At 34.3% G+C, this 26013-nt stretch overlaps 1 protein-coding gene across 3 annotated transcripts in view; it reads left to right on the top strand.

The window, feature by feature from the left end:
• ATR (ATR serine/threonine kinase) overlaps window positions 1–24716 on the top strand; it is a 90972-nt gene extending 66256 nt beyond the window's left edge. For 2 of the 3 annotated variants that reach the window (XM_038571106.1, XM_038571107.1), the window contains 13 exons: window positions 903–1082; window positions 5270–5412; window positions 6214–6311; window positions 6837–7069; window positions 8178–8312; window positions 9845–10045; window positions 11697–11840; window positions 13401–13551; window positions 16195–16351; window positions 16465–16618; window positions 17607–17758; window positions 23127–23232; window positions 24353–24716. In XM_038571106.1, the coding sequence (XP_038427034.1) occupies window positions 903–1082; window positions 5270–5412; window positions 6214–6311; window positions 6837–7069; window positions 8178–8312; window positions 9845–10045; window positions 11697–11840; window positions 13401–13551; window positions 16195–16351; window positions 16465–16618; window positions 17607–17758; window positions 23127–23232; window positions 24353–24526 (2028 nt within the window). In that variant the 3' untranslated portion in view covers window positions 24527–24716. Of the gene's footprint in view, window positions 1–902; window positions 1083–5269; window positions 5413–6213; window positions 6312–6836; window positions 7070–8177; window positions 8313–9844; window positions 10046–11696; window positions 11841–13400; window positions 13552–16194; window positions 16352–16464; window positions 16619–17606; window positions 17759–23126; window positions 23233–24352 lie in introns of those variants that run through there. The other variant, XR_005377105.1, reaches the window with a different exon arrangement.
• The last annotated feature ends 1297 nt before the right edge of the window (window positions 24717–26013 follow it).

Raw genomic sequence — 26013 nt, 5'->3', positions numbered from 1 at the left:
ACACATGACTGCAGTTTGTAATCTTTCTAAAATGCACATTAAATCATGTAGCTGCTTTGATTAAAATCTTTTGAAGTATTCTTCATGCCTTTATGATTAAGTCTGACCTCTAGAAAGTATACAAGGCTTTTTCTGATTGAGTTCCAGTCTACCTCTTTAACCTCACTTACCACTCACTATTTCATAAGCCCTTTAGACTATAGCTAAAACCATGCTACTTGCCTTTTCCACATAGGGATGTTATTCCTTTTTTTAATTTTTACAACCTTGAGATCGAAACCTGAGCTGAGATCAGGAGTCAGACACTTAACCAACTGAGCCACCCAGGAGCCCCAAATTATTAGTCCTTTTACTAAGAATGTCCTTCACTGAATTCACTTCCAGGAATATTGCTACTCATTCTTCAAAACTTAATTCAAATTTTCCTCATCCGGTAATCTTTGCTGAGTGCTGCTCTTCTCCATTTTCTTATATCTTCATGTAGATGTGGGAGATTCCCTTCTCTGTCCTTAATATCCATATAAATTTCTCTGTTAATAGCATTTACCATTTTGTTGCTATTTTACATACTCTATTTCTTCACCTGACTGTGAACTTTTTTAAGCTAGAAATTTTTATTTATTCATGTTTGTTTATCCCCAGTCATCTACATATATCTCTCAGTTCCTTATACTTTGATTGTAAAAATGAGCAAATGAATGAATTAATACGAGTTCTACATGAAATGAAGCAATACTTCCTTTTTAGGATTTTACTTTTGTAGGAGGGAAATGAGAGATGAACATGAAGTTACAAAGAGTTATACATAAAAACATATTGGACTTTAAGTACTAATAGTAATGTTTTTCAGAAAACAGAAATATCTTAAATTAAAAAGCTTGTTGTTGCCATTTTCCTTTTAGGGTGATGTTCACCAGGCACTAATTGTTCTTCAGAAGGGTGTTGAATTATGTTTTCCTGAAAATAAAACCCCAACCGAGAGTAAGAACATGTTAATCCATGGTCGAGCTATGCTACTAGTGGGCCGATTTATGGAAGAAACAGCTAACTTTGAAAGCAATGCAGTTATGAAAAAATACAAGGCAAGTATATGTATAATGCAGTTATACATATCAGTTGGGGGGCAGGGATTTGGGGGAGTGCTATAAAAAGAACAATTTCCAGAGCTTACATAGAATTGGAAATCATCCAGAATTCTATCACCAGGCAAGAGGCCTCATTGCATACATGATATATAGAGACTCTCAAAGGGCCACACCTTAAAAATGGGTTTAATTAGCCCTACACTAGAGGCTACTCTACATCCACCCTACAAAAGCATTGAAACATTAAAAGGATTAAGCTGATTTACGAGTAAAATTACTGCCTGCCTCATCAAAGTCTACCACTCTCTAAAGGAATATAACAAAATCTAAAACTCAGCAACATAAAATGACCTATGTCTGGCATCCAGTAAAAAATTACTCTAGATATATAGAAGCAGGAATATATAAGCTATATACAGAAGAAAAATCAGTCAAAGAAAGAGACACAAATATGGTAAAGATGATAAAATGAGGAGATAAGGACTTTAAAATAGCTATCATAAACATGCTTCAGATAAGAACTTTAAAATCGCTACTATAAATATACTTAAGCCTAGAGGAAAACATGATGATGATAAGGAGAGAAATGGAAGATATAAAAAGAAAAGACCTAAATGGGACCAAGAGCTAATAAAGCAGATGAAACAAATGTTAATGTTTAGATCCTGGCAGTGTTGAATTCTGAGCAAGATACATAGTGGGAGCCTAGCCCCCTGTTCCCCTGTTTACAAGAAGGTGCTGTGCAGGGATGTCTGGGTGGCTCGGTCAGTTAAGTGTCTGACTCATAATTCTGGCTCAGGTCATGATTTCCTGGGTGGTGGGATGGAGCCCCACATTGGGCACCACACTCAGTGGGGAGTCTGCTTGATTCCCCTCATATGCACTCTCTCTCAAATAAATAAATCTTAAAAAGAAAAAAAATATATATATACACACACACACACACACACACACACACACTATACTAAAGAGCAGTAGTAACAAGGTAAATCCTAAAGTCATTATTATGTTTCACTCTCCCTATTGGAGAGATCTGAATTTCTTCTAATTTGTGAGGCACACAAAACTCACTAATTCTTCACAGCAAAATTTATAGCAGATATTCCAGGTCTTTCATCTCTTGCACTGAAGCCTGAGGTGGAGGAGAAGGGAGAGAGGCCCTCATTATACCAAAGTTAGAATCTGACTAAACTAGCTGCATCACTAAGTCTCTGTCATGATGGCCTAAGTACCATGAGGAATAGTCTTTTTTTTTTTTTTTTTTTTTGAGAGAGAGAGAGTACACTTGTGGTTAGGGGCTTGAAAGGGGCAGAGAGAGACAGAATCCCAAGCAGGCTCCATGTCCAGTGCAGAGCACAGCACAGGGCTTAATCCCACAACCCTGAGATCATCACCTGAGCTGAAATCAAGAGTTAGACACTTAACCCACTGAGCCACCCAGGCGCCCCCAGAAAGATAGTCTTTAATAAATGTTGTATCATTTGGTTATCTTACAGGAAAGAAAGTCAAACTTGATCTTTTCTTCACACCATTAACAAAGGTAAATTTGAGGCAGGTGGTAGATATAAACATGAAAGTCAAAATAATAAAGCTTCCAAAGCTTATATAGGAGAGTATCTTCAAACCTGGAAGTAGGTCAGGACTTCTTAAACAGATCAAAATGACCAACTGTAAAAGAAATGATTGATAAATTTGACTACGTTAAAATTAAGAATTTCCTCATGAAAAGATATCATGAATGTGGAGGCAAGCCATAGATTAGGAGATACTTGCAACACATAAATGATAAGAGGCTCTTATCCAGAATACAGTAAGAACTCTTAAAAGTTAATTAGCAAACCTGAGGCAAGAACTGTGTAGAAGACTTACAAAAGTAAATATATAAATGACCAAAAACAAATAAAGGATATGTATGCAATTGTAGTAGCCAAGCATAGATGCAAATTAAAAACATTACAAGGCAACACTATATATCTATTAAAAGACTAAAATTTGGGCAGCCTGGGTGGCTCAGCTGTTTAGCACTGCCTTCAGCCCAGGGCCTGATCCTGGAGACCTGGGATCGAGTCCCACTTCGGGCTCCCTGCATGGAGCCTGCTTCTCCCTCTGCTTGTGTCTCTGCGTCTCTCTCTCTCTCTCTCTCTCTCTCTCTGTTTGTCTCTCATGAATAAGTAAATAAAAATCTTTAAAAAAAATAAAAATAAAAGGCTAAAATTTAAAGATTGACAACTCAAAGTCAGACTGTAGAGCATTTAGACTCACACATTGTTGCTGAAAGTATAAAGTGGTATGATCATTTTGGAAAACAGTTTGGCAGATTTCACAAGCATGATGTTGAATGAAAAAAACTGGATAGAAAATAATACATGTACTATGTTTCCATTTATATAAAGTTCAAAAATGGGCAAAACAAAATTACTGTATTAGAAATTCCAAAAGTGGTTGTCAGTCTGGGCTGCTCTAAGAACAATATACTATAATAAACATATAAACTGGGTGACTTAAACAACAGACATTTCTCACAGTTCTGGAGGCTGGGAAGCAAGATCACAGTACTAATAGATTTGGTATCTGATGAGGGCCTGCTTCATAGACTGCCATCTTATTACAAGGCAGAAGGGGTGAGGAAGCTCTTAGGGGTCTGGGTTATAAGGGCACTAATCTTACCCATGAGGATTCCATCATCATGACCTAATCACCTCCCAAAGGCCCCACCTCCAGATATTATCACTTTGGGGATTAGGCTTCAGCATGAATTTCAGGGGTGGGGAGATAACAAACATTCACTTTATAGCAGTGGTTATTTTCAGGGAAAAGAAAGGAGGTAGTGATTGGGAGGGTGAATAGGGGAGCTTGTATTTCCGGAGGTCTTCTTATATGTGATCACTTTGTGATAATTGACCAAGCTATACACATAAAATTTCTGTATTTTCCTGTTTCTAAATTTTACTTTACAAAATAAATTTTAAAAACTTAAACTAGAAAAGAAGGAAGGAGGGAGATAGGTAAGAGTAAGCAGAGAGTAAAATGATGGTAAAACCAGACTGAAAAATATCTTTTTTAAAAGAAATTACACTGTTTCTTTATTCCCTTTGCTTTTATGACTAGATAAGGGAAGGACACTGGCAGCCTTATCTCTGGCTGGTTGAGTACATGAATCCAGCATCTGTTTTATATGTCTAGTCATGCCATTCTCTCCTCTATCCACAGGCAGGTAGCTGTCTGTAAATTGGCAGGATGAGGTTCAGGGGAAACTCAAGATCTCATTTACAGTTCTTAGTTCAAACTGTGTTCTTGTACTTGCTTGAATAAAGAGTGGAACTTCATTAAAAAAATTTATTTTGTTGTCAGTCATTCTATATGTTTTCCATCACATTTCAAATAGTATTGTTTTAAAATAAATACACAAATACTTAAAAGGCAGGGGAATAGAAAGGAAATGATACAGGGGACAGGATAAGAGAAAACTTGGAAGATTGTGGCCTCACAGAAGCCAAGGGAAGAAAGTGTTTCAAAGAGGAAATGCTGTGGACAACAGAAACAGGTGCTGAAGAGAGTTCAAATGAGATCAGAGTTGGAAAGGATCTTTTAGATTTAAGGAGTTGCGTTTGTGGAATACTGAAGACAAACCATGAAGAAATAGTTCGAGGAGTGAATGAGAAGTGAATTCTTAGAAACCCAATTATAAAGGAGTTGAGAGGGAATGTAGTAACCTGTGAAAGATCTTGGAGAAAAATAAGATGTGGTTTTTTTGTTACCATATTTTTATGCTTTTAGAGTCCTATCCTCCTTAGAGGTTTGATATTTTCCTTTCCTGAGATTTTTTTATAGTAAAAATAGACATATAAACACTTTCATAAAATACATTAGTCCATCTGGAAATTATTTTGATGACATATAAAGTGGCAATGTAAATGGAGTTTCCTTTCCCTAAATAGCTAATTATCTGAACACTATTTCTTGCTGGCCAGTGGACAACTCACCAGAACCAACCAGCCATCCTGAGAAAACCTTTCCAAGAAAATACCTATTCTTTATTCTAATTAAAGAGTCACTCTGCCTTTGACTTTGCTCTGCCTATATGTGGGTCTTACACCTTTTGATCCCTGATCATCTTTTCATAGTTTATTTCCCAGTATAGTATGGGGTTTGCTTAGGTAAGTTTCTGGTGTTGTGTTTTACAGGATGTGACCTTGTTCTTGCCAGAGTGGGAGGATGGGCATTTTTACCTTGCCAAGTACTATGACAAATTGATGCCCATGGTCACAGACAACAAAATGGAAAAGCAAGGTGATCTCATTCGGTATATAGTTCTTCATTTTGGCAGGTAAGTATGAGAACTGCATGTGTACTTATTAAATATGTCAGTGACTCTGTTGATCTTGAACTGTTAATCACGGATCTTAGCATATTCAGGATACTTTCTGCTTTACCAATGATTCAGTCTTTAACCTTAGATGAGATAAAAAATTTTTCTATCATTTTTTTCTTCCTTTTAAAAAATTACTTTATTGGGCAGCCAGGGTGGCTCAGCGGTTTAGTGCCACCTTCAGCCCAGAGTGTGATCCTGGAGACCTGGGATCGAGTTTCATGTCAGACTCCCTGCATGGAGCCTGCTTCTCCCTCTGCCTGTGTCTCTGCCTCTCTCTCTCTCTCTCTCTTTCTCTCTCTCTCTCTCTCTGTGTGTGTCTCTCATGAATAAATAAAATCTTTAAAAAAAACTTTATTAATGGAAAAATTAATGTGCACATATATTTTTAATTAATACCAGTATTATACCATGAAAATTGAGCATCTCCCATCAGCTCAAGTCATGGTTCTGCAGCCCTGGGATCAAGCCCCATTGGGCTCTTTTCTCAGCACGAAGCCTCCTCTTCCTCTATCCTTCCCTGCTCCCCCTTGGCTCCTTCTCATATATACGCTCTCCTCCTCTCAAATAAATAAATAAATAATCTTTAAAAAAAGGGAGAAGGGAATCAAAGTAACCTCTACTAAGAAGAAATATGGATACCATAATTTTTGTCAGAAGGCTTTGTAAAACTCAAGTTATAGTTTGTCTTTACATTTTAATCCATATAATTGTAAAAAAGAGCACTATGTTAATAATATCTTTTCTATATAATTGCAGATCTCTACAATATGGAAATCAATTCATATATCAGTCAATGCCACGAATGTTATCACTATGGCTTGATTTTGGTGCTAAGGCATACGAATGGGAAAAAGGTATAATTTATGTAAAAATTTTAACAGATAAGAGAAATTTTGATTTTGATATAAAGTCACATTTGGCTCAAGAGTCAACTTATAAAAAGTGAGGAATGATTTTGATACTTAAGATTGAATATAAGTGTGAGCACGAATGTTAACAATGAGGAGAAACACTAAACACATAGAAGTTGCAGTTCAGGGCTGCAAATAAGTATCTGTTCATTCCTTCCTGAACCTAACACATATTGAGAGATACTAGTTTAAGCCAAATAATTTACCCTAAAAATTATAGTGGAGTGTGGCTTGTTCTGTGTTTCTAGTGAAAATTAATAGCCCTTGAGTTTTTCAGTGACCCTTTTAAATATGTTTTTCTGTTTGGTCAAAGATAGCTATCTTCATCTATTGGCAAGTGATCTAGCTTCGGGTATTAGAATAACATGTATTGTAAAGTTGTTTTTAACACAAAATTTTTCTTTTATGAAATGACTGATAGACTGTTTTTTTCTTCTCTGTTTTTTTTAACATTGATCTTTTTCTCAGCTGGCCGTTCTGATCGTGTACAAATGAGAAACGATTTAGCCAAAATAAACAAGGTTATCACAGAGCACACAAATCACTTAGCACCATATCAGTTTTTGACTGCTTTTTCACAGTTGATCTCTCGAATTTGTCATTCTCATGATGAAGTTTTTGTTGTCTTGATGGAAATTATAGCCAAAGTGTTTCTGGCCTATCCTCAACAAGCAATGTGGATGATGACAGCTGTGTCAAAGGTAATATAGTAATCACAGCAGTGTCTTTTTCCATTTTATATGGCATTGATTATTTAATGCTAATATGAAGATGCAAGTTCCAGTATTTCTTTCTTAGTAAATTAGTAGCAAAACATAAATTTTAAATACTTGAAAAAAAGAAATTGGGGCAACTGGGTGGCTCAATGCTGGAGCAACTACCTTTGATCGGGTTGTGATCCCGGGGTCCTGGGTTCAAGTCCCGCAGGGGGAGCCTGCTTCTCCCCCTCCCTATGTCTCTGCTTCTCTCTGTGTCTCTCATGAATAAATAAATAAAATCTTTTTTTAAAAAAAGATATTAAAGCATTATGTATCATTTTTAAATTCAGAAATATTTACCATATCAAATGAAAGGACTAATATGTTAAGATAAAAAATTCAGCATGTGTTTTCTCTCTGAAGTCTAGTAAACTAGACTTAGTGCTTGGTATGAAATGGTAGCCTATTTTTTCAAAGTGTTTAATCCAAAGTATCTAAACTATTAATAGAAAAACTATTGCATTATTAATGGGCATTTATAAGGTGGTAAATATATTTAATCATAAATATTTTAGAGAATTTGAAAAATAGACATATTAAGAAAACTAAAATTCACTAATTCTACCATTGATATTTTTCTGTATTTTTGTATATGTAGTTTCTGTGTATATTTTAATGCCAAATTTGGATTATATAGATACATAATTTGATATTTTTCATCTAAGATTATTACCATAGCATATTCCTATGAATTAAATATTCTTTGAAGATACAATTTTAATAATTATGTAAAACTCTATAGTAGTTAGCTTATAATTATTTTCTATTATTTATTTAACTGTTGTGTTTCCATTGTTTTGTTCTTATAATAAATACACCTAGACACATCTATATTTATTCTTAATTCTGATTATTCCACCAGGATAGATTCTAAGAAGGGTATTCATAAGGTCATAGGATAATAGCATTTTCATGGCTGTTGAGAATATTGCCACAATGATTTCCAGGAAATTTGAATCAATATGAATTCTCATCTAGAATTGATTTATGTCGATCAAAATTCTGTTTTTAACACCTTGTATAAAACTACATTTAATTTCTTTTATGACAGTCTTCTTATCCCATGCGTGTGAACAGATGCAAGGAAATCCTAAATAAAGCTATTCATATGAAAAAATCCTTAGAAAAATTTATTGGAGATGCAACTCGCCTAACAGATAAGCTTTTGGAATTGTGCAATAAACCGGTATGACCATAAATCTTCCTACTTAGAGACCAGTATTGGATCACTTATATAAAACTTCCATATGATTTTAGCTGGTTTTCTTTCATTTGATTAATTAAGTTAAAATTCTAACGTAAGTAGGTATACACATACATAAAAATTCATCAAATTATATACTTTAAATATATGTAGTTTACCTTAATAAAGCAGTTTTTAAAATTTCTATCATTTCCCTCTCAAATTTATACTCTGAAATTTCTAAAAGCTCTTGTTAGTGTAGATTATTCTGAGAGTAAATTGTCCATATTAATTAGAAATAATTTAAGTAGAGGAATATGAAATAAGCTGTAAGACTCTTAAGTATACAAAATACTCAAAATCATCTCTATTATTATTTTGTGTTGTATCTTTAAACTTTCAAAACTTATATACATTAACCTACACATATGAGAGGAAAAGAAGATTTGAGTTTGGTTTTCATTTTATTTCATTCTTTCAGGATGTGTTTATTTCCTTGCCTGTTGACAGGCACTATGCTAAGTGAAACCCAAATCAAGAAGATATATTCTCCTGCATTGAGGTGCTGATAGTGTTGTAGGAAAATAAGCCAATGGCTATAACTACTTTTTTCAGTATACTTGTATCTAGAGTATGAATATGCTTATAGAAGTAGCACATTCTTTTGCCCAAGAAAATGGAGGGGGGGAAATCCCTAAAATATATATATATAGGAAAGGTAAAAGTGAGTGAGGATAGTTATGAGGAAGAAGAGAGAGACTGTTTACAGGTAAATAGCTAGATTTCACTTTACAAATATTCAATCTATTATCTATTTATAGGTGAGAAAATATAGGCTATTTCTTACCTTCTCTGTATTACTAAACACCTTGAAAGAGTAATCTGTTTTAGCTATCTACTTGAGCCCTATTGACTTCTAATGTACTTGGCATTATCAAAGACAATGATAATGGCCAACATTTACTAAGCACTGGCACTTTTCTAAATGCTTTACATATACAAGTTTTCAGTTATTTATCTGAAATTTTTGTGGCCAGCTAGGCTGCATTTAGGAATTTAGAATTTTTCAGATTTTTTAAAGGTAATATAGTGTATGTACTCAATATTGAATATCCCTGCTGAGAGTATTCTGATAGAGTATCCCATAATCAGTTTCATAACTGTTTTTATAGTGAGACATACTAATCTGCACTGGGTGAGAAATTCACGTATCATTTTGCTGCTCAATGAGATTTGGTACAAAAAAAACCAGTTTGATTTACACAGCTCTTTGGATTTTGTAGTGTCTGTTAATAGATCGTAGGCCTTTATTATCCCCATGAGTCATGAAACAGCCCTGTGGTATTATTATTGATAAAGTAAAAGAGTATGGAGCAAGTAAAATGAGAAATATAAAGAATTCTTGGAAAACTGCTGACTGCTTAACCATTGTAATTAAAATATTGTGGAAGTGAAACTTTTGGTTGAAATTAAGTGTTCTATAATACAGTGTAAACCTAGAGAAATTAAAGTGTGCTATTTTTTTTTTTCCCCAGGTGGATGGAAGTAGTTCCACATTAAGCATGAGCACTCATTTTAAAATGCTTAAAAAGCTGGTGGAAGAACCAACATTTAGTGAAATTCTCATTCCTTTACAATCAGTCATGATCCCTACTCTTCCATCAATTCCGGGTGCTCACGCTAACCATGAGCCATTTCCTGGGCATTGGGCCTATATTGCAAGCTTTGATGATATGGTAAACTTCAATATTATATAACTGTAACTGTGATTTTAAAATTTAGTTAAATTAAAAATTTCAAATTAAGTTTTTTTAAAAAATGTTCTTCTCAGAAACTAAGTGAATTTTATTTGCAAAGAAATAATGATTAGAAATACAGAAAAATAAAACTTTTAATACTGATGGGATAAAATTAAATGTTAAAAATCCTATGTTCCTAATATCTGTGACCTATAAAAATACCCATATGGAGAAGACTGATACTTTTCTAATGTATATTATGATGAACGAGAGTCATGCATCTTAAATAGCATGATAGGGAGATGGTTCCTTCTCAAATTTTAGCTTTTTATGTATTCCAGTGAACATGTTTACTCTCCTAAACTTCTTAGTACATATTGCTAATGTTACAGGTCTATTTCCAGTCAATTACTACCTTTGTATTGTATGTCAACTTTTCAACCATATGCATTTATCTTCTCCTATTATAAGATATACACACATAGTGTTCATGCTTATTCTCCTTTTAATCTTCTACAACCCCTAAGACAGTGTCCTTAAAGCAAAAACCCATGTTCAGTCAAGTATTTTGATTTTTTTAGATGCTTGTATTATTTTAGTATGAGTATCATTTTTATTTTTCACAATTTGATTTTTCCATACTTTCTTTCATCCTAAAAACAGAGGAGAACAAAATACAGTTTTTGCTTATAGTTTAGGAGGAAGCAAAATTTAGCTAAGAAGAGCTTGATTTTTTTTTAAGTATGTGACTATAAATATGTGACTATTTTAAAGAAATGGTACCAGAGCATTTCTAAGTAAATATTTCTGAAAACTATTTGTTCCAGTAAATCTGTGTATCAAAATATTTGTTTAACTGTTCCAGAGACAGATATTAAACCACATAATGAAATCATTCTTTCTTACTTATAGTCATGCTTTGTTTTTAACTTAATAGTATTCAGGTTATTTGCTCACCTCATTAGGTAGACTTGGTTTTGGAAGAGTTTCTTGTTTCAAAAGTCAAGTAACATTAAATTGATAATCACTTCTTACCATTAAAGACGTTTAAAAACAGTGTCTCTGGCTGTAAAGACAGGTTCTAAAAAATATTTCAAAAATCTTTTAGAAGGGCCAGCGAGGCTTCTAGAAGGTAGTTGGGTTTCTACCTTCTGCTCAGGTCACAGTCCCGAAGTCCTGGGGATTGAGCCCCACATTGAGCTCCCTGCTCAGTGGAGAGTTTGCCTCTTCCTCCCACCCTACCCCCACCTCCTGCCCCTCGCTCCTGCATGCTCACTTGCACATGCTCTCTTTTTCTCTCTCACTCACTCTCTCAAATAAGTAAAATATTTAAAAACAATCTTTTAAACTGTCCTGAAGAGGGTCCCTCAGTTTGAATGTGTAAGTACTTATATTGCTGATGAAGTAATCCTTTTACTTTATAATCATTCCTAATGGGTGACAATGGCTCTCTATGCATGGCAACTATTTTTTCATAGGTCATCAGTGATTATGATAAAAGAAATGTTAAGATAATAAACTTATTACATGATATAGGTTATTATATTCTTTTTTGTTAGGTAGCATGACATATATATATATATATATATATATAAAATTTAAACAAAGAATCTTGACCTCAACTTATATGTAACTTACTATATTTTAGGTGGAAATTCTTGCTTCTCTTCAGAAACCAAAGAAGATCTCTTTGAAAGGATCAGATGGAAAGTTCTACATCATGATGTGTAAGCCAAAAGATGACCTGAGAAAGGATTGTAGGCTAATGGAATTCAATTCCTTGATTAATAAGGTTTGGAGATAGTTTACTTTAGAGTTTCCATAACTACTGTCAATGTGATACAATCTTTTCATTATGCACATAGATCATTTCTAAACCATACAATTGAAAGATGAAATTTAATTATTTTTTTTTTTTTTTTTTTTTTTTTTTTTTTTTTTTTTTTTTTTTTTTTTAAATTTAATTATTTTTTATATGCTTTTTGTCCCTCTCTATCTTCTCCCCGTGTATCACTAGTACCTCTTTTATTAGCAGGAAAAGTTACAGACTTTTAACATAGAAAAGATATAGCAACAGATAATTTCATTTTTAAAAAAGAACAACTAAAAAAAAAAAAGAACAACTATGGTCTTTACTTTGTGTAACCAAAATAATTTAAAAATTAATATCACGTTAAAAACCCATTTCAAAGGCACTGTGAAGTAAAGGATTGTTTTTTATTTAAAATGTTTAGTAAATTGGTAACCTAATTCACTGACTTTAACACCATTAGTATGTTTATCCCAAGCTCCCTTGAGTATTTTTCTGGTTAGGAGTATCAAGTGGCCTGGGTTTAGTTTATAAATTTATCTTAATCAGCTTTGTAACTGATTTATTTCATTACTCTTCCCCCACATATAAAATACAATGGCCTGATTGTGAAAAACTACAGTCTGTGTTGGTCTAGGAGACCACAAACTGATCTTTACATGTCATTCTAATGCTGTACTGTTTGACATTTATGTTGCCTATTTATTCCTAAAGTTTAAAACATGTTTTTGGTTAGTGATTGTGCTTTTGAATTGGACAGTTTGCAATTATAGTTGTGTGCTTAGTTTATTTCATAGTTTCAGAATTAAACAAAACATCATTTATCTTTACCTAGAATAATTCAGGATTAATCAGATGAAATGTAAAAAGCTTTCTTCTGCTAGGAGGCAGTTTTTCAAATGAAGCCCATAATACTAAACTGTAAGAATAAAATTACATTTTGAGGGGATCCCTGGGTGGCGCAGCGGTTTGGCGCCTGCCTTTGGCCCAGGGCGCGATCCTGGAGACCCGGGATCGAATCCCACGTCGGGCTCCCAGTGCATGGAGCCTGCTTCTCCCTCTGCCTGTGTCTCTGCCTCTCTCTCTCTCACTGTGTGCCTATCATAAATAAAAATAAAAAAAATAAATTACATTTTGAGGATATTGTAAAACTCATAGTTTCTTGTTTAGATAATCAAAATTAAGCAGCAGTCTTTGTGCCTAAGGACTTATTATTTCAATAATATCTATAAAGCAATAAAAAACATTTTGTCATTGTTAAATATAGAACTATAATATTTTGAACACAATATTGTTGTCACATTAATAGTAAATAATTAAAAAGGGGGACTTGCCCAAGGCATTTTTAATGATTTGGAAAAAGACTGTGGATACTATCCCAGTAGCTTCCTTTCCTACCATTCTGAGGAATTATTCAGCTGTACCACATAGTAAACTTTCACTGACTTTCTTTTGCTATGAAATGAACAATCTTTAGATGTATATTTGACATATTCAGAAATTTTGAATTTTTAAGTTTATGTGTGTGTGTTTTTTTAATAGTGTTTAAGAAAAGATGCAGAATCTCGTAGAAGAGAACTTCATATCCGAACATATGCAGTTATTCCCCTGAATGATGAATGTGGAATTATTGAATGGGTTAACAACACTGCTGGCTTGAGACCTATTTTGACCAAACTTTATAAGGAAAAGGGTACTAAAATTAATTCTTAAAATATAAACATATGAGTATAAAACCTGCTAATATGTGTGTAATTATTATTAACACATGCCATTATACCTTTTATTTGTATAAGCAATAGTAGAATTTCTAGGCTAAATGAGATTCTATATACAGAAGTACTTATGTGTTTTTCTTCCTAGGGTTCTAATTTCATCTTTATCCCAAGAGATATTCCAAGAGAATGTGATGTAGCTTACAAGGATGTATATTCAAATTTGTTTTTCACAGAAGTATTGGTTAGCAATTCTGAAACTACTTTACGTGTATACTCAACTTCAGCAAAATATAAATATATTGTGGATAATGAAAGCTAGTTTTTTCACTGTGAGAGAAAGAAAAGGAAAGGGAAGGCTAAAATAGAACTGAAAGTATTAGATTGGAATTAGAGTCTCCACCTGGCCAAACCTGAGATAATTTGGGGAGCAAAATAAGTAATGATATAGTATTAGATTGTAACTCATGAAATAAAATAAATAGACATGAATCTGCACTGATATAAATAAATAATAAGTAGGAAAGCAGGAACAGTTCTTCCTTATAATAGAATTGCAGTGAATAAATGTAGAGAAATTGATGGAAATAGAAAATCATCAATTAGCAAGTACCACAGTAATAATTGTTACAGGTAAAGAATATCAGTGGGTAGTGGAATGCATGGGCCAAAGTATGAGAAACAGGTTATTTGTTTGGTCTCAAAGTATCTCCCCACAACATACTGATGAATTATAAAGGGGAAAAAATAGGAACTCTTTACAGTGGAGAAACAAAAATATTACTGGTTTGAAATCTTAAAAAATGGTCAAGGTAATAAAAGTCAAAGATAGAAATTTCCCAGATTTGAGGACATTAAGGATACATGACAACTGAAGGTAATATGGGATCCTGGATTGAATCCTAGCCCAGACAAAAAGACAGTGATGTAGTGGGACAGCTGATGAAATTTTAGTAAGGTCTGAAGTTTAGTTAATAATATAACAATATCAATTTCCTGATTTAGGTAATTGTACTATTGTTATGAAAGACATGAACATTAATAGCTGAGTGAAGAATGTAGGAGAATGCTTTGTATCATTTATACAGTTTTTTTATAAGTCCAGAACTATTTCAAAATAATTTATTAAATGCATATGATACAGTATATTAAAAATAAATAGATCAAATTATCAGAATAAGGTAGAAAATAAGTATATTTGTTTCTCTAGGGCTGCTATAACAAAGTACTACTAACAACAGAAATGTATTCTTTCATAGTTTGGGAGCTTATGAATCTGAAATCCTGTGTCAGTAGGGCCAGATCACTGATAGTTCTAGGGGAGAACCGCTTTCATCCTTTTCTGTCAGCTACTGCTGGCTCCAGCAATCTCTGACATGCCTTAGTTTATAGATGGTTCACTTCACTCTCTTTCCTCTCTGTCACCACATAGTGTTCTCCCTAAGTCTATATGTCTCTGTTTTTTTCTTATATAATACTTTATATACCAGTTATATTAAGGGCCCAGCCTAATGACCTTATCTTTACCTGATTACATGGGCAACAGCCCTATCTTTTTTAAGGTCACATTCACAGGTACCAGGGGTTAGGAGTTAAGCACATTTTTTAAGGCTATAATTTAACCTGTAACAATAAGTGATATCAATAAATTATTGTGCTAATTATATACCTTATTTTTTTATTGTTAACAAGTCTGATTATCTCTATTTTATGTATAATGCCAGAAGTTAACTGGCACTATACACTTGGATAAGTGACTTATCCAAGTTCACAAAGCTGATAAGTTGTAGAGCGGAAACTCAAAGACTGGAGTCTTATTCCAAGGAACTTGCTATTGACTATCTTATTGGAAAGATAAAATATTGTATGTGTTTTAGTTACTGCTTTGGTTTTTTAAAAATATTTTTAAAAAATTTTTAGTATCATGAACACATAGGAACTATGTAACATTTGAGTCTAAACACCTTAAATCTCAAACTTTTCCATAAAACTTTTGGCTGTGCCTTGCTGTAAAAAGCACCAAACCATGGTGGCCTAAGAGGCACTTAATAGACTGGAGTCATATCACCCATCTAATACAGGCTCATCAATGTGTTAGAAGGAAGAGTTCTTCTGTTTCTCTAGATGATTTGCATTGTACAAGATTAGCTCAAGAACCAGGTATACAATCAATCTGATAGGCTAATCTTCACACAGTAAATTATCTCAAAGTACCATTTTAGGTTTTTTAATAATGATTCTGTGTGAGTTTATACTACATGCTGAGGAACAGAGAAATCACTATAATTTTAGTGAAGGCTGCAGCATTTTTACAATTCTAAGTGTACTCTTCACATTGGATTTATTCTGAGTGACATTTTCTGGAATTAGTTTATCCCACAACATCAGTTTTAGTTGACATTAATTTTCATCAACAAGAGGCTTCACTTTGGATAAGTATAGTGAAACATAATGTGTTCTATTATTTTATCATAATAAGATAAATTTACCTATGCATAGTGGCAATTTTTCTATTCTTGATTTTGAAGAATAATTTGAAAAAAATAGATTTTTTTTTTTAAGAAAATTGCCCCTTTTCTTATTTGTTTTATGTGATTAGTGGAAACCACTTTACTTCGCAGGAGTTTATATGACAGGAAAAGAACTTCGGCAGTGTATGCTACCAAAAGCTGCAGCTTTGTCTGAAAAACTCAAAGTATTCCGAGAATTTCTCCTACCCAGACATCCTCCCGTTTTTCATGAATGGTTTCTGAGGACATTCCCTGATCCTACATCATGGTAAGTTACCAAGAAGATAATACATTGTAATAGTTAATGTTTTAAAAAATATTTTAGGTTTGTATTGCCTCATGTGGCATAAGGATATTTGATAGGCATTGTGTTTTCTTAAGGTACAGTAGCAGATCAGCATACTGCCGTTCTACTGCAGTGATGTCAATGGTTGGTTATATCCTGGGGCTTGGAGACCGTCATGGTGAAAACATTCTCTTTGATTCTCTAACTGGTGAATGTGTACATGTGGATTTCAACTGTCTTTTCAATAAGGTAAGTGATATGACTTACTCTAGTTAATTGTATGTTTTCTCCCAATTTCCTTTCCTCAAGAACTGTTTTTCCTAGACCTACCCATTGGTAATGTTACAGTCACGGTTGAGTCACATTGAGAGTTTATGGACTGGTTTTGATCAGTGAATCCCTGAGTGGTCAGTAAAACAACGTAGGATGAAGAGAACTCAGAAGAGTGATAGAGTAAAACCAGCACTGAACTTGAAATCCAAAGGTTCAAGTTCTGACTCAGTTAGTTCTTAGTTAATGTAAAGATGGACAGATCAGTTCATTTTAAATCTTTTTTTTTTTTTAATTTTATTTATTTATGATAGTCACAGAGAGAGAGAGAGAGAGAGAGGCAGAGACACAGGCAGAGGGAGAAGCAGGCTCCATGTACCGGGAGCCTGACGTGGGACTCGATCCCGGGTCTCCAGGATCGCGCCCTGGGCCAAAGGCAGGCGCCAAACCGCTGCGCCACCCAGGGATCCCCAGATCAGTTCATTTTACTGAGACTCAGTTTTTTTAGAGAGACAGAAGACTTTAATGTGTGGGTTTCCAAACCTGCAGCATATCAGAATCATCCAAAAATTTAAACAAAATACACAAATATCTAAGCAGACATCCCAAGAGATTCTATAGGTCCAGAGTGGGGTCTAGGAATAAATTAAGGTAGTTGGACTCTCCCTGATACCCCTCTAATTTTCCAATGTTATGATCCTGGAAGGCAGGCTGGTAAATTAACCCCCTATTTTCTTCATTCCCATTCTCTATGGATTGCCTTCTGCTGTCACAGGAAACCAAGAAAGGTCACAGATACAAATGAGATGAAATCAAGGATAAACCACTGGTACATACCAGAAAGGAATTTAGGGAACTCAGTAAGTTTAGGGATGAAAAGGCCCTATGGAATGCAGGTTGAGAATGGCAGAAAATAAGATTTAAAATTTTAACATAGTTATCTTTTAATAAAATCCATTGTTTTAAGGGAGAAACCTTTGAAGTTCCAGAAATTGTTCCATTTCGACTGACTCATAATATGGTTAATGGAATGGGTCCTATGGGAACAGAAGGTCTTTTTCGAAGAGCTTGTGAAGTTACAATGAGGCTGATGCGAGATCAAAGAGAGCCTTTAATGAGGTAATTAACTTATGTTTTGTAAACAATTAACAGTAATTTTGAATGTAATTATTGATTTCTAAATATATTTTTTAATAATAGAAGCTGATTTGCATTGGTTGAAGTAGTTTTTTTTTTTAAATAATAGCTATTAAGGTATAAATTATAGTTCATTATAGTTCATTGCAGCATTATTTATAATGGCCAAGATATGGAAATAACCTGAGTGTCCACTGATGGATAATTGGGTAAAAAAATAATGGTGTGTGTACGTACAGACGTACACACACACACACACACACACAGAAATACTATTCAGCCATAAAAAAAGAAGGAAATCTTGCCATTTGCAACAACATAGATAGACCTTGAGGGCATTTATGTTTAAGTGAAATTAGTCAGACAGATAAAGACAAAGACCATGTAAGATCATTTATATGTGGAGTCTTAAAAAAAGTAGAACTACCTTATGATCGGATAATCACACTACTGGGTATTTACTGAGAGAATACAAGAACACTAATCCAAAGGAATACATGGACCCTGATGTTTATAGCAGCATTATTTGCAATAGCCAAGATATGGAAGCAGCCCAAGTGTTCACCAATTGATGAATGGATAAAAAAGATGTGATATATATACACAATGGAATATTACTTAGCTATGAAAATGAAATGTTGCCATTTGCAATGACACGGATGGAGCTAGAGAGTATAATGCTAAGTGAAATAAGTCAGAGAAAGACAAATACTATATGATTTCACTCATATATGGAATTTAAGAAACAAATAAGCAAAGGGTAAAAAAAGGGGCATAGCAAGAAACAGACTTTTATTATAGAGAACAAGCTGATGGTTACCAAAGGTGGGTGGGGAGATAGGTTAAAAGGTGATGGGGATTAAAGAGTGCACTTGTCATGATGTACACAGGGTGATGTATGGAACTATTGAATCACTATATTATACACCTGAAACTAATAAAACACTGTATGTTAAGTAACTAGAATGAAAAAAAATTTAAAAAAAGGAAAAGAAAAACTGAGCTCATAGATACAGAAAACAGATTGATGGTGGCTAGAGGTTGGAGGTGAGGGTGGACAAAATGAATGAAGGCACAAACTTTCAGCTATGAAATAAAGTCATTGGAATATTATGTATATCATGGTGACTAGAGGTGAGGGTGGACAAAATGAATGAAGGCACAAACTTTCAGCTATGAAATAAAGTCATTGGAATATTATGTACATCATGGTGACTATAGTTAATAATACTATATTATATATTTAAAAGTTGCTGAGAGTAGATATTAAAAGTTTTCATAAGAAAAAATTTATAACTGTATGGTGATGGATATTAACTAGATTTATTGTGATTATTCTGCAATAAATACAAATATCAAGCCATGTACACCTAGAAGTAATATAATGTTATATGTCCATTATATCTCAATTTTTTAAAAGATATAATTTACATACCATAAAATTCACTCTGTAAGAGTATGCATTACAGTGGTTTTTAGCATATTCCCGATTGTGCATCCATCACTACTATCTAATTATAAAACATTTTCATCACCCCTAAAATAAATTAATAGTCACTCTCCATCCCTACTCCTCTGCCATCTTCTAGGAACTGCTAAATGTATTTTCTGTCTCAATGGATTTGTGTTTCTGGGCATGCATATATAAATGAAATTGTACAATATGGCATTTTATGTCTGTCTTCTTTCCCTTGATATTTTCAGGGTTTATCCCTTTTGGAGTGTGTATCAGTAATTCATTCATTTTTTATTATAAAATAATATTCCACTGTATACCACATTTTGTCTGTCAATGAAAGGAAATTTGGATTGTTTATACCTCTTTGCTATTGTGAAAAGTCTGGCTGTGAACATTTATGTACAAGTTTTATGTGAATACATATTTTCGGTTTTCTTGGGTAAACCTGGGTGTTGAATTGCTGGATCATATGTGAACTCTAAGCCTAACATTTTGAGGAACTTTCAAATTGTTTTCCAAAGCAGTCATAATACTTTACAATTCCAATGGCAGTGGTTGAAGTTTCCAATTTCTCCACATTCATACCAACACTTGTTACTTATCTGTCTGTCTTACTTTATCCATCCTAGTATCACATGGTATCTCATTGTGGTTTTAACTTAAATTTTCCCAAAGACCAGACCAGTTATGTTGAGCATCTTTTCATGTGCTTATTGGTCAGTTGTATATCTTCTTTGGACAAATATCTATTCCAATTCTTTTCCCATTTTTAAAGATTTTTTTAAAAATTTTTATTTATTTATGATAGTCACACAGAGAGAGAGAGAGGCAGAGACACAGGCAGAGGGAGAAGCAGGTTCCATGCACCGGGAGCTCGACGTGGGATTCGATCCCAGGTCTCCAGGATCGCGCCCTGGGCCAAAGGCAGGCGCCGAACTGCTGCGCCACCCAGGGATCCCTCTTTTCCCATTTTTAAATTGGATTATTTGTCTTTTCATTTTTGAGTTCTGAGAGTTCTTTACATATTCTGGATACTAGATCTTTAATAGATACACAATTTGCAAATATTTTTCTTCCATATATGGGTTGTCTTTTTACTTTCTTCTTTTTTTTTTTAAGATTTTATTTATTTATTCATGAGAGACACAGGGAGAGGCAGAGACATAGGCAGAGGGAGAAGCAGGCTCTCTGTGGGGAGCTCGGTACAGGAATTGATCTCAGGACCCCAGGATCATGCCCTGAGTCCAAGACAGATGCTCAACCACTGAGCCACCCAACCGTTCCATCTTTCAACTTTTTTGATGATGTCCTTTTTCACTTACAAGTTTTTACTTCTGATGAAGTCCAATTTATCTGTTTTAGTTGTTGTTATTTATGGTTTTGGTGTCATTTAAGAAAGTATTGCATAACCCAAATCATGAACAGTTACATTACACTTCTGTTTTCTTCGAAGTGTTTATAGTTTTAGCTTTTATATTTGTTAGATCTTTGATCATTTTCAGTTATTTTGTGTATCTAGTGTGAGGTGGGGGATCATATTAATTCTTTTGAATGTGCATATCCAGTTTTCCTAGCACTGTTTTTTGAAAATACTATCCTCCTCCACTTAATTGTCTTGACCTATATATGCAAGAGTTTATTTCTGGACTCTCAGTTTTATTCCATTGATCTCTATGTCTAACCATATTCCTTCAACACATTGTTTTGATTACTGTAGCTTTATAGTAAATTTTGAAATCAGGAAGTATGTGTGCTCCATCTTTTTCTTCTTTTTCAAGATTGACTATTATGAGTTCTTTTCATTTCTATAAGAATTTTAAGATTATATTATTAACTTCTGCAAAAAGCCAGTCTAGATTTTGTAGGAATGGCATTGAATCTGTTAATCAGTTTGTGGAGTACTGTTATTTTTAAAATATTATGTTTCTGAACTATAAACATTAGATGTCTTCTCCTTTATTTAATTCTTCTTTAACTTCCTTCTATAATGTTTTGTAATTTTTAGTTTTCAAGTCTTGTATTTTTTAAAATGTGCTTTTAAAAATGTTATTCCAAATGGAATTTTTTAATTCATTTTTTGCACTGTTCATTATTGTTAGAAATACAACTGATATTTGTATATTTATCTTGTATCTTGCAAACTTTGCTGAACTTATTAGTTCTAATACGTATTTTTACCTTAAGATTTTTCTCTCTCCAACAGTACATTATCTGCAAATAGTTTTGCTTTTTTTCCTTTCCACTCTCATGCTTCCCCCCACCCACCACCCCTGCTTGGCCAATTACTGTAGCTAAATGAGTATCAGATAGGCAAAATGAGAAGTCTACATCTTTGTCTTATTCCTGATCTTAGGGGTATAGAAGTCAGTCTTTCACTATTAAATATGTTATCAGCAGGATGTAGTGTTTTTAAAGGACTTTTAAAGCTTATTTATTCACCTTCTTTCTTTAAAGCTCTCTACCTGATATTTTGGTAGAACATACTGGTTAGACATAGGCAAAGGCAAATTCTCTAAAAGGGGAAGTATAGCATCTTGTGAAATACTAAGAGCCCCTATCCCAATCTGGGGAAGTCAGGAAATAATTTCTGGAGGAAGTAGCAGAAATCTTAACGATAAATGGAATTGGCCATGCAAAGGGGAAGAGAGTGTTCTGAATAATAGATATATTAAGGCAAGTGAAGGCATTGACTGCCTAAAAAATGTAGTTCTGTTTTCTGGAGAGTACACTTCAAATAGATGGTGCTGTGATGATAGTGCACAGATGAGTAGGGCTAGATTATGAAAAGTCCACATGAGGCTGGTTTACATATTTAAACCTTGCCCTGAAGACAACCAGAACTCATTGCGGGTTGGAGTAAGAAGAAAATTTATTTTTTAATTTAATTTTTTTTAAAGATTTTATTTATTTTTTCATGAGAGAGACAGAGGCAGAGACACAGGCAGGAGAAGCAGGCTCCACGCAGGGAGCCCGACGTGGGATTTGATCCCGGGTCTCCAGGATCCTGGGTCTCCAGGATCACGCCCTGGGCCAAAGGCGGGTGCTAAACCGCTGAGCCACCCAGGCATCCCAAGAAGAAAATTTAAAAAGAAGAAATGAAATCATTAGATTTTGCACTGTAGAAAAATTACAGTTGCATACTAGACTAGAGGCCAGAAAACTAGTTAGAAGACTGTTGGAGTAACTCAAGAAAACATGATGTTGCATTGGATGAGGTAGTGACAGTAGAGATGAAAGTAAGTAGATTTTTTTTAAATTTTTATTTATTTATGATAGTCACAGAGAGAGAAAGAGAGAGAGGCAGAGACACAGGCAGAGGGAGAAGCAGGCTCCATGCACCGGGAGCCCGATGTGGGATTCGATCCTGGGTCTTCAGGATCGCGCGCTGGGCCAAAGGCAGGCTCCAAATCGCTGCGCCACCCAGGGATCCCTTAAAGGGCTTTAGGAGGTAGAATTGAGTGTTAAAAGGAAGGAGAGGCAACGATGACACCTAGACTTTTGTTTAGGGCAAAGGAGTGAATGATGCTCTTCTAGTTTGGGTCATGAATTTTGGAAATACTGAATTTGAGGTGCCTGCAAGAAATCTGAATGGATTTTTCCATAGGTAGCTGTATTTGAAGTTCACAGTATGCATTTAGAAATGGCACACAGAACTCACCTTACTCTACTGTCCAAGAACACCTCAGACCGCCCCCCCCATCTTCCCTCTACTCTTTCCTTTCAACCCCCTCCAAAACAGTAAGTTCACATATCTTACTGACAGAGTACTAATGCATGTTATAAGAATATTGCCATTATTTTCTCATTCTTCACTTATTTTTCACCTAAGTGTTGACTATAGTGACACTTCTTTTTAGAGATGTCATATTATTATATTTGTTTACATTTTAGTGTCTTAAAAACTTTTCTACATGATCCTCTTGTGGAATGGAGTAAACCAGTGAAAGGACACTCCAAAGCACCACTGAATGAAACTGGGGAGGTTGTCAATGAAAAGGTTAGTAGTTCTTTTTTTTTTTTTTTTTTTTTAGGTTAGTAGTTCTTTAAAAAAAAAGGTTAGTAGAAATGTAGCTTGATACGAGCCCTCATCGCATGTCTCTATCAATGAGAATTGATTCTAAATACTGTCAGTGACTGGCTATTGAATCCTCTGAAATCTAGCTCTTTATTTTATTTTTTTAGAGAGAGGGGGGAAGCGGCAGAGGGAGAGGGAGACAGAGAATCTTAAGCTCCACACCTAGCACTGAGCCTCATGTGGAGCTTGATTTCACAACCCTGAGATCATGACTTGAGCCAAAATCAATAATCAGGACACTTAACTGGTGGAGCTACCCAGTTGTCCCTAAAATCCAGTCCCTAAAATCTAGTTCTTTAGTATAAAAATGCCAGTGAGTTTTCTTTATTGTCATTACTAATGTTAACATTATTATAATTTGTGTAATGAAGTTCAAGACATACTTGTTTAACTGTAGCCAGTTTACAATTTTGAGATATAGTGGGAAAAAGTTGAACACAGATTGCCTGAACTTACAAAGTAGCAGTCTCAACTTTAATACGTAGCAATTCACTCCTTGCTAATATTAGTTGAAGTCTCAAAGTTTGCAGATAATCGTTTTTATTAAGTGAGAATATATTGAAGATTGTTATTCTAATAACATCAGTCTCACTTTGCATTTTGATAAGCTTTCTATTGAGAGAAATGTGTACCATTCCAAGTAGCTTAGAACTCCATTTGCACATAGTAACATAAGCTTAATATTAGGCATTCAGAGTATTGTTGCTATTATTAGAATATTCATTCAAATGTTGAAGTCCTAACATTTTCCGGGTAAATTTTTTCCAGAATTGTAATGTGGAAGAGATTCCCTGGTATTTCATAGTCCAGAAAAAATGTCCTTGCAGTTGATGTTAAATCAACATTGCAAGCTTCAAAATCAGTATCTCAATTTTGTTTCATTTCTTCTGTTTTGTCTGTATTTGCTCCTAAAAGGGGAGTAATGATTTGTAAAATGACATAAACATTGGTCAAATACCAGAAAAAGTAGTAATTTCAAATTATCAACATGCAGGGGTTATTGGGTTCTTAGCACTTATGATTTTCAATTTCTTCTTACTAGGCCAAGACCCATGTTCTTGACATCGAGCAGCGACTGCAAGGTGTAATCAAGACCCGAAATAGAGTGACAGGGCTGCCATTATCTATTGAAGGACATGTACATTACCTTATACAAGAAGCTACTGATGAAAACTTACTGTGTCAAATGTACCTTGGTTGGACTCCATATATGTGAAATGAAATTACATCAAAGGATATGCTAATATCTAAAATTAGTGCATTTGGTGTTAACTGTGATTGTATATTCAATTCCAAAGTACAGTATACATTTATGTTCTCAGAGCAACTGGTATTAACTCCCTTATTGTTAATAATATTTAAAATAATATATGTTGTTAAGAAATAAATTTTCTTTTTTAAAAAAATTTATTTATTTATTTGAGGAGAGAGAGCGAGAGCACACAAGTCGGGGAAAGGGGCAAAGGGAGACGGAGAAGCAGACTCGCCACTGAGCAGGGAGGTAGCTCTACTTGGGGCTCCATCCCAGGATCTCCGGATCATGATTTAAGGCCAAGGCAGACATTTAACTGAGTCCCTCAGGCCCCCTAAACTGCTTTCTTTCTTTTTTTTTTTTTCTAAACTGCTTTCTTAAATATATATTGTTTATTATAACTGGGGAAATGGAACATCTAATGTTTTTATGCTCTAAAAAGATGTATTTGCAAGAAACAAGCCTAATTTCATTTTATAACTTTTATTAATTTTCTTTGAAGTTCAAGCTAGCAAAAGGATTAATTTAAGCAACAACAAAAAATTATATTGAATAAATGCTGTGGGCAAAGCACTATGCTAGACTCGTGCACAGAGCTACTACCTCTCCTGCCCTCTAGGAACTTACAGTCTAGTCTAAAAAAAACAGATATAAGTGGAAAGCACACATCAAGTTCACTTCATAAAACTTTTTGAATGGCTAAAATGTAATAGGAAAAAACATAAACCAAGGAATATGAATATGAAAACTCAATGTAATTTTAAAGGTGCTGTCATACTGAGAGTTTGCCAGAATACAGAATCTAGTAGTCTTAGAAGACACTTAAAATTTTATAAGATTTTAAAATTAAGGATTTTAATGTTCATTTTTTGTAAATTTTCTTGCAGATGACTTAAAATAATTCACAGTATTTACAAATAATGAGGTTATTACATTTGTAAATACAAATGTTATTAAATTTTACCTAAGTTCGCTTAAGAGAATTATGCTTTTTTGTACGGTATAGTGTGATGGGGGAAAACAAGAAAAACCAAGAGCCATGTATATGAAAAGTGTATCATTTCCTGTGGAGCTTAATGTTGAGTTTAGGAAGCTGAGCGGGGGTGGAGAGGAGTTAGGACATTTTTTTTTTTCAACAAATAATTTGGAATAAAACGTTTTTAAAAGAAGCTTTGTTGTAGGGTTATATTCCTGGGCGGGGGGGGGGGGGGGAGCCTCCCCCTCTCCAAACAAAATAAACTAAACCAAATAAATCACCAGATCTTTCCAAATTTGTGTTGAAAAATACTGAGATTGGTAATCGTAGGACACAGAAGCAGTCAGGAAGAAACCAGCGTTCCCACACTCGTGCAGCCGACTCACGAGGCGTTCACAGCACTCCCACGCCTACTCACAAAGCCCAGCTCTGTCAGCCGACCCGCCGCCGCGCTTGGACGTAACCACCGAGCGAG

Source organism: Canis lupus, chromosome 23 (genome assembly GCF_011100685.1).
Source record: "Canis lupus familiaris isolate Mischka breed German Shepherd chromosome 23, alternate assembly UU_Cfam_GSD_1.0, whole genome shotgun sequence".
NCBI lineage: Eukaryota > Metazoa > Chordata > Mammalia > Carnivora > Canidae > Canis > Canis lupus.
The sequence above is the reverse complement of the archived record's forward strand: the minus strand, read 5'-3'. Positions and strand labels throughout refer to the sequence as shown.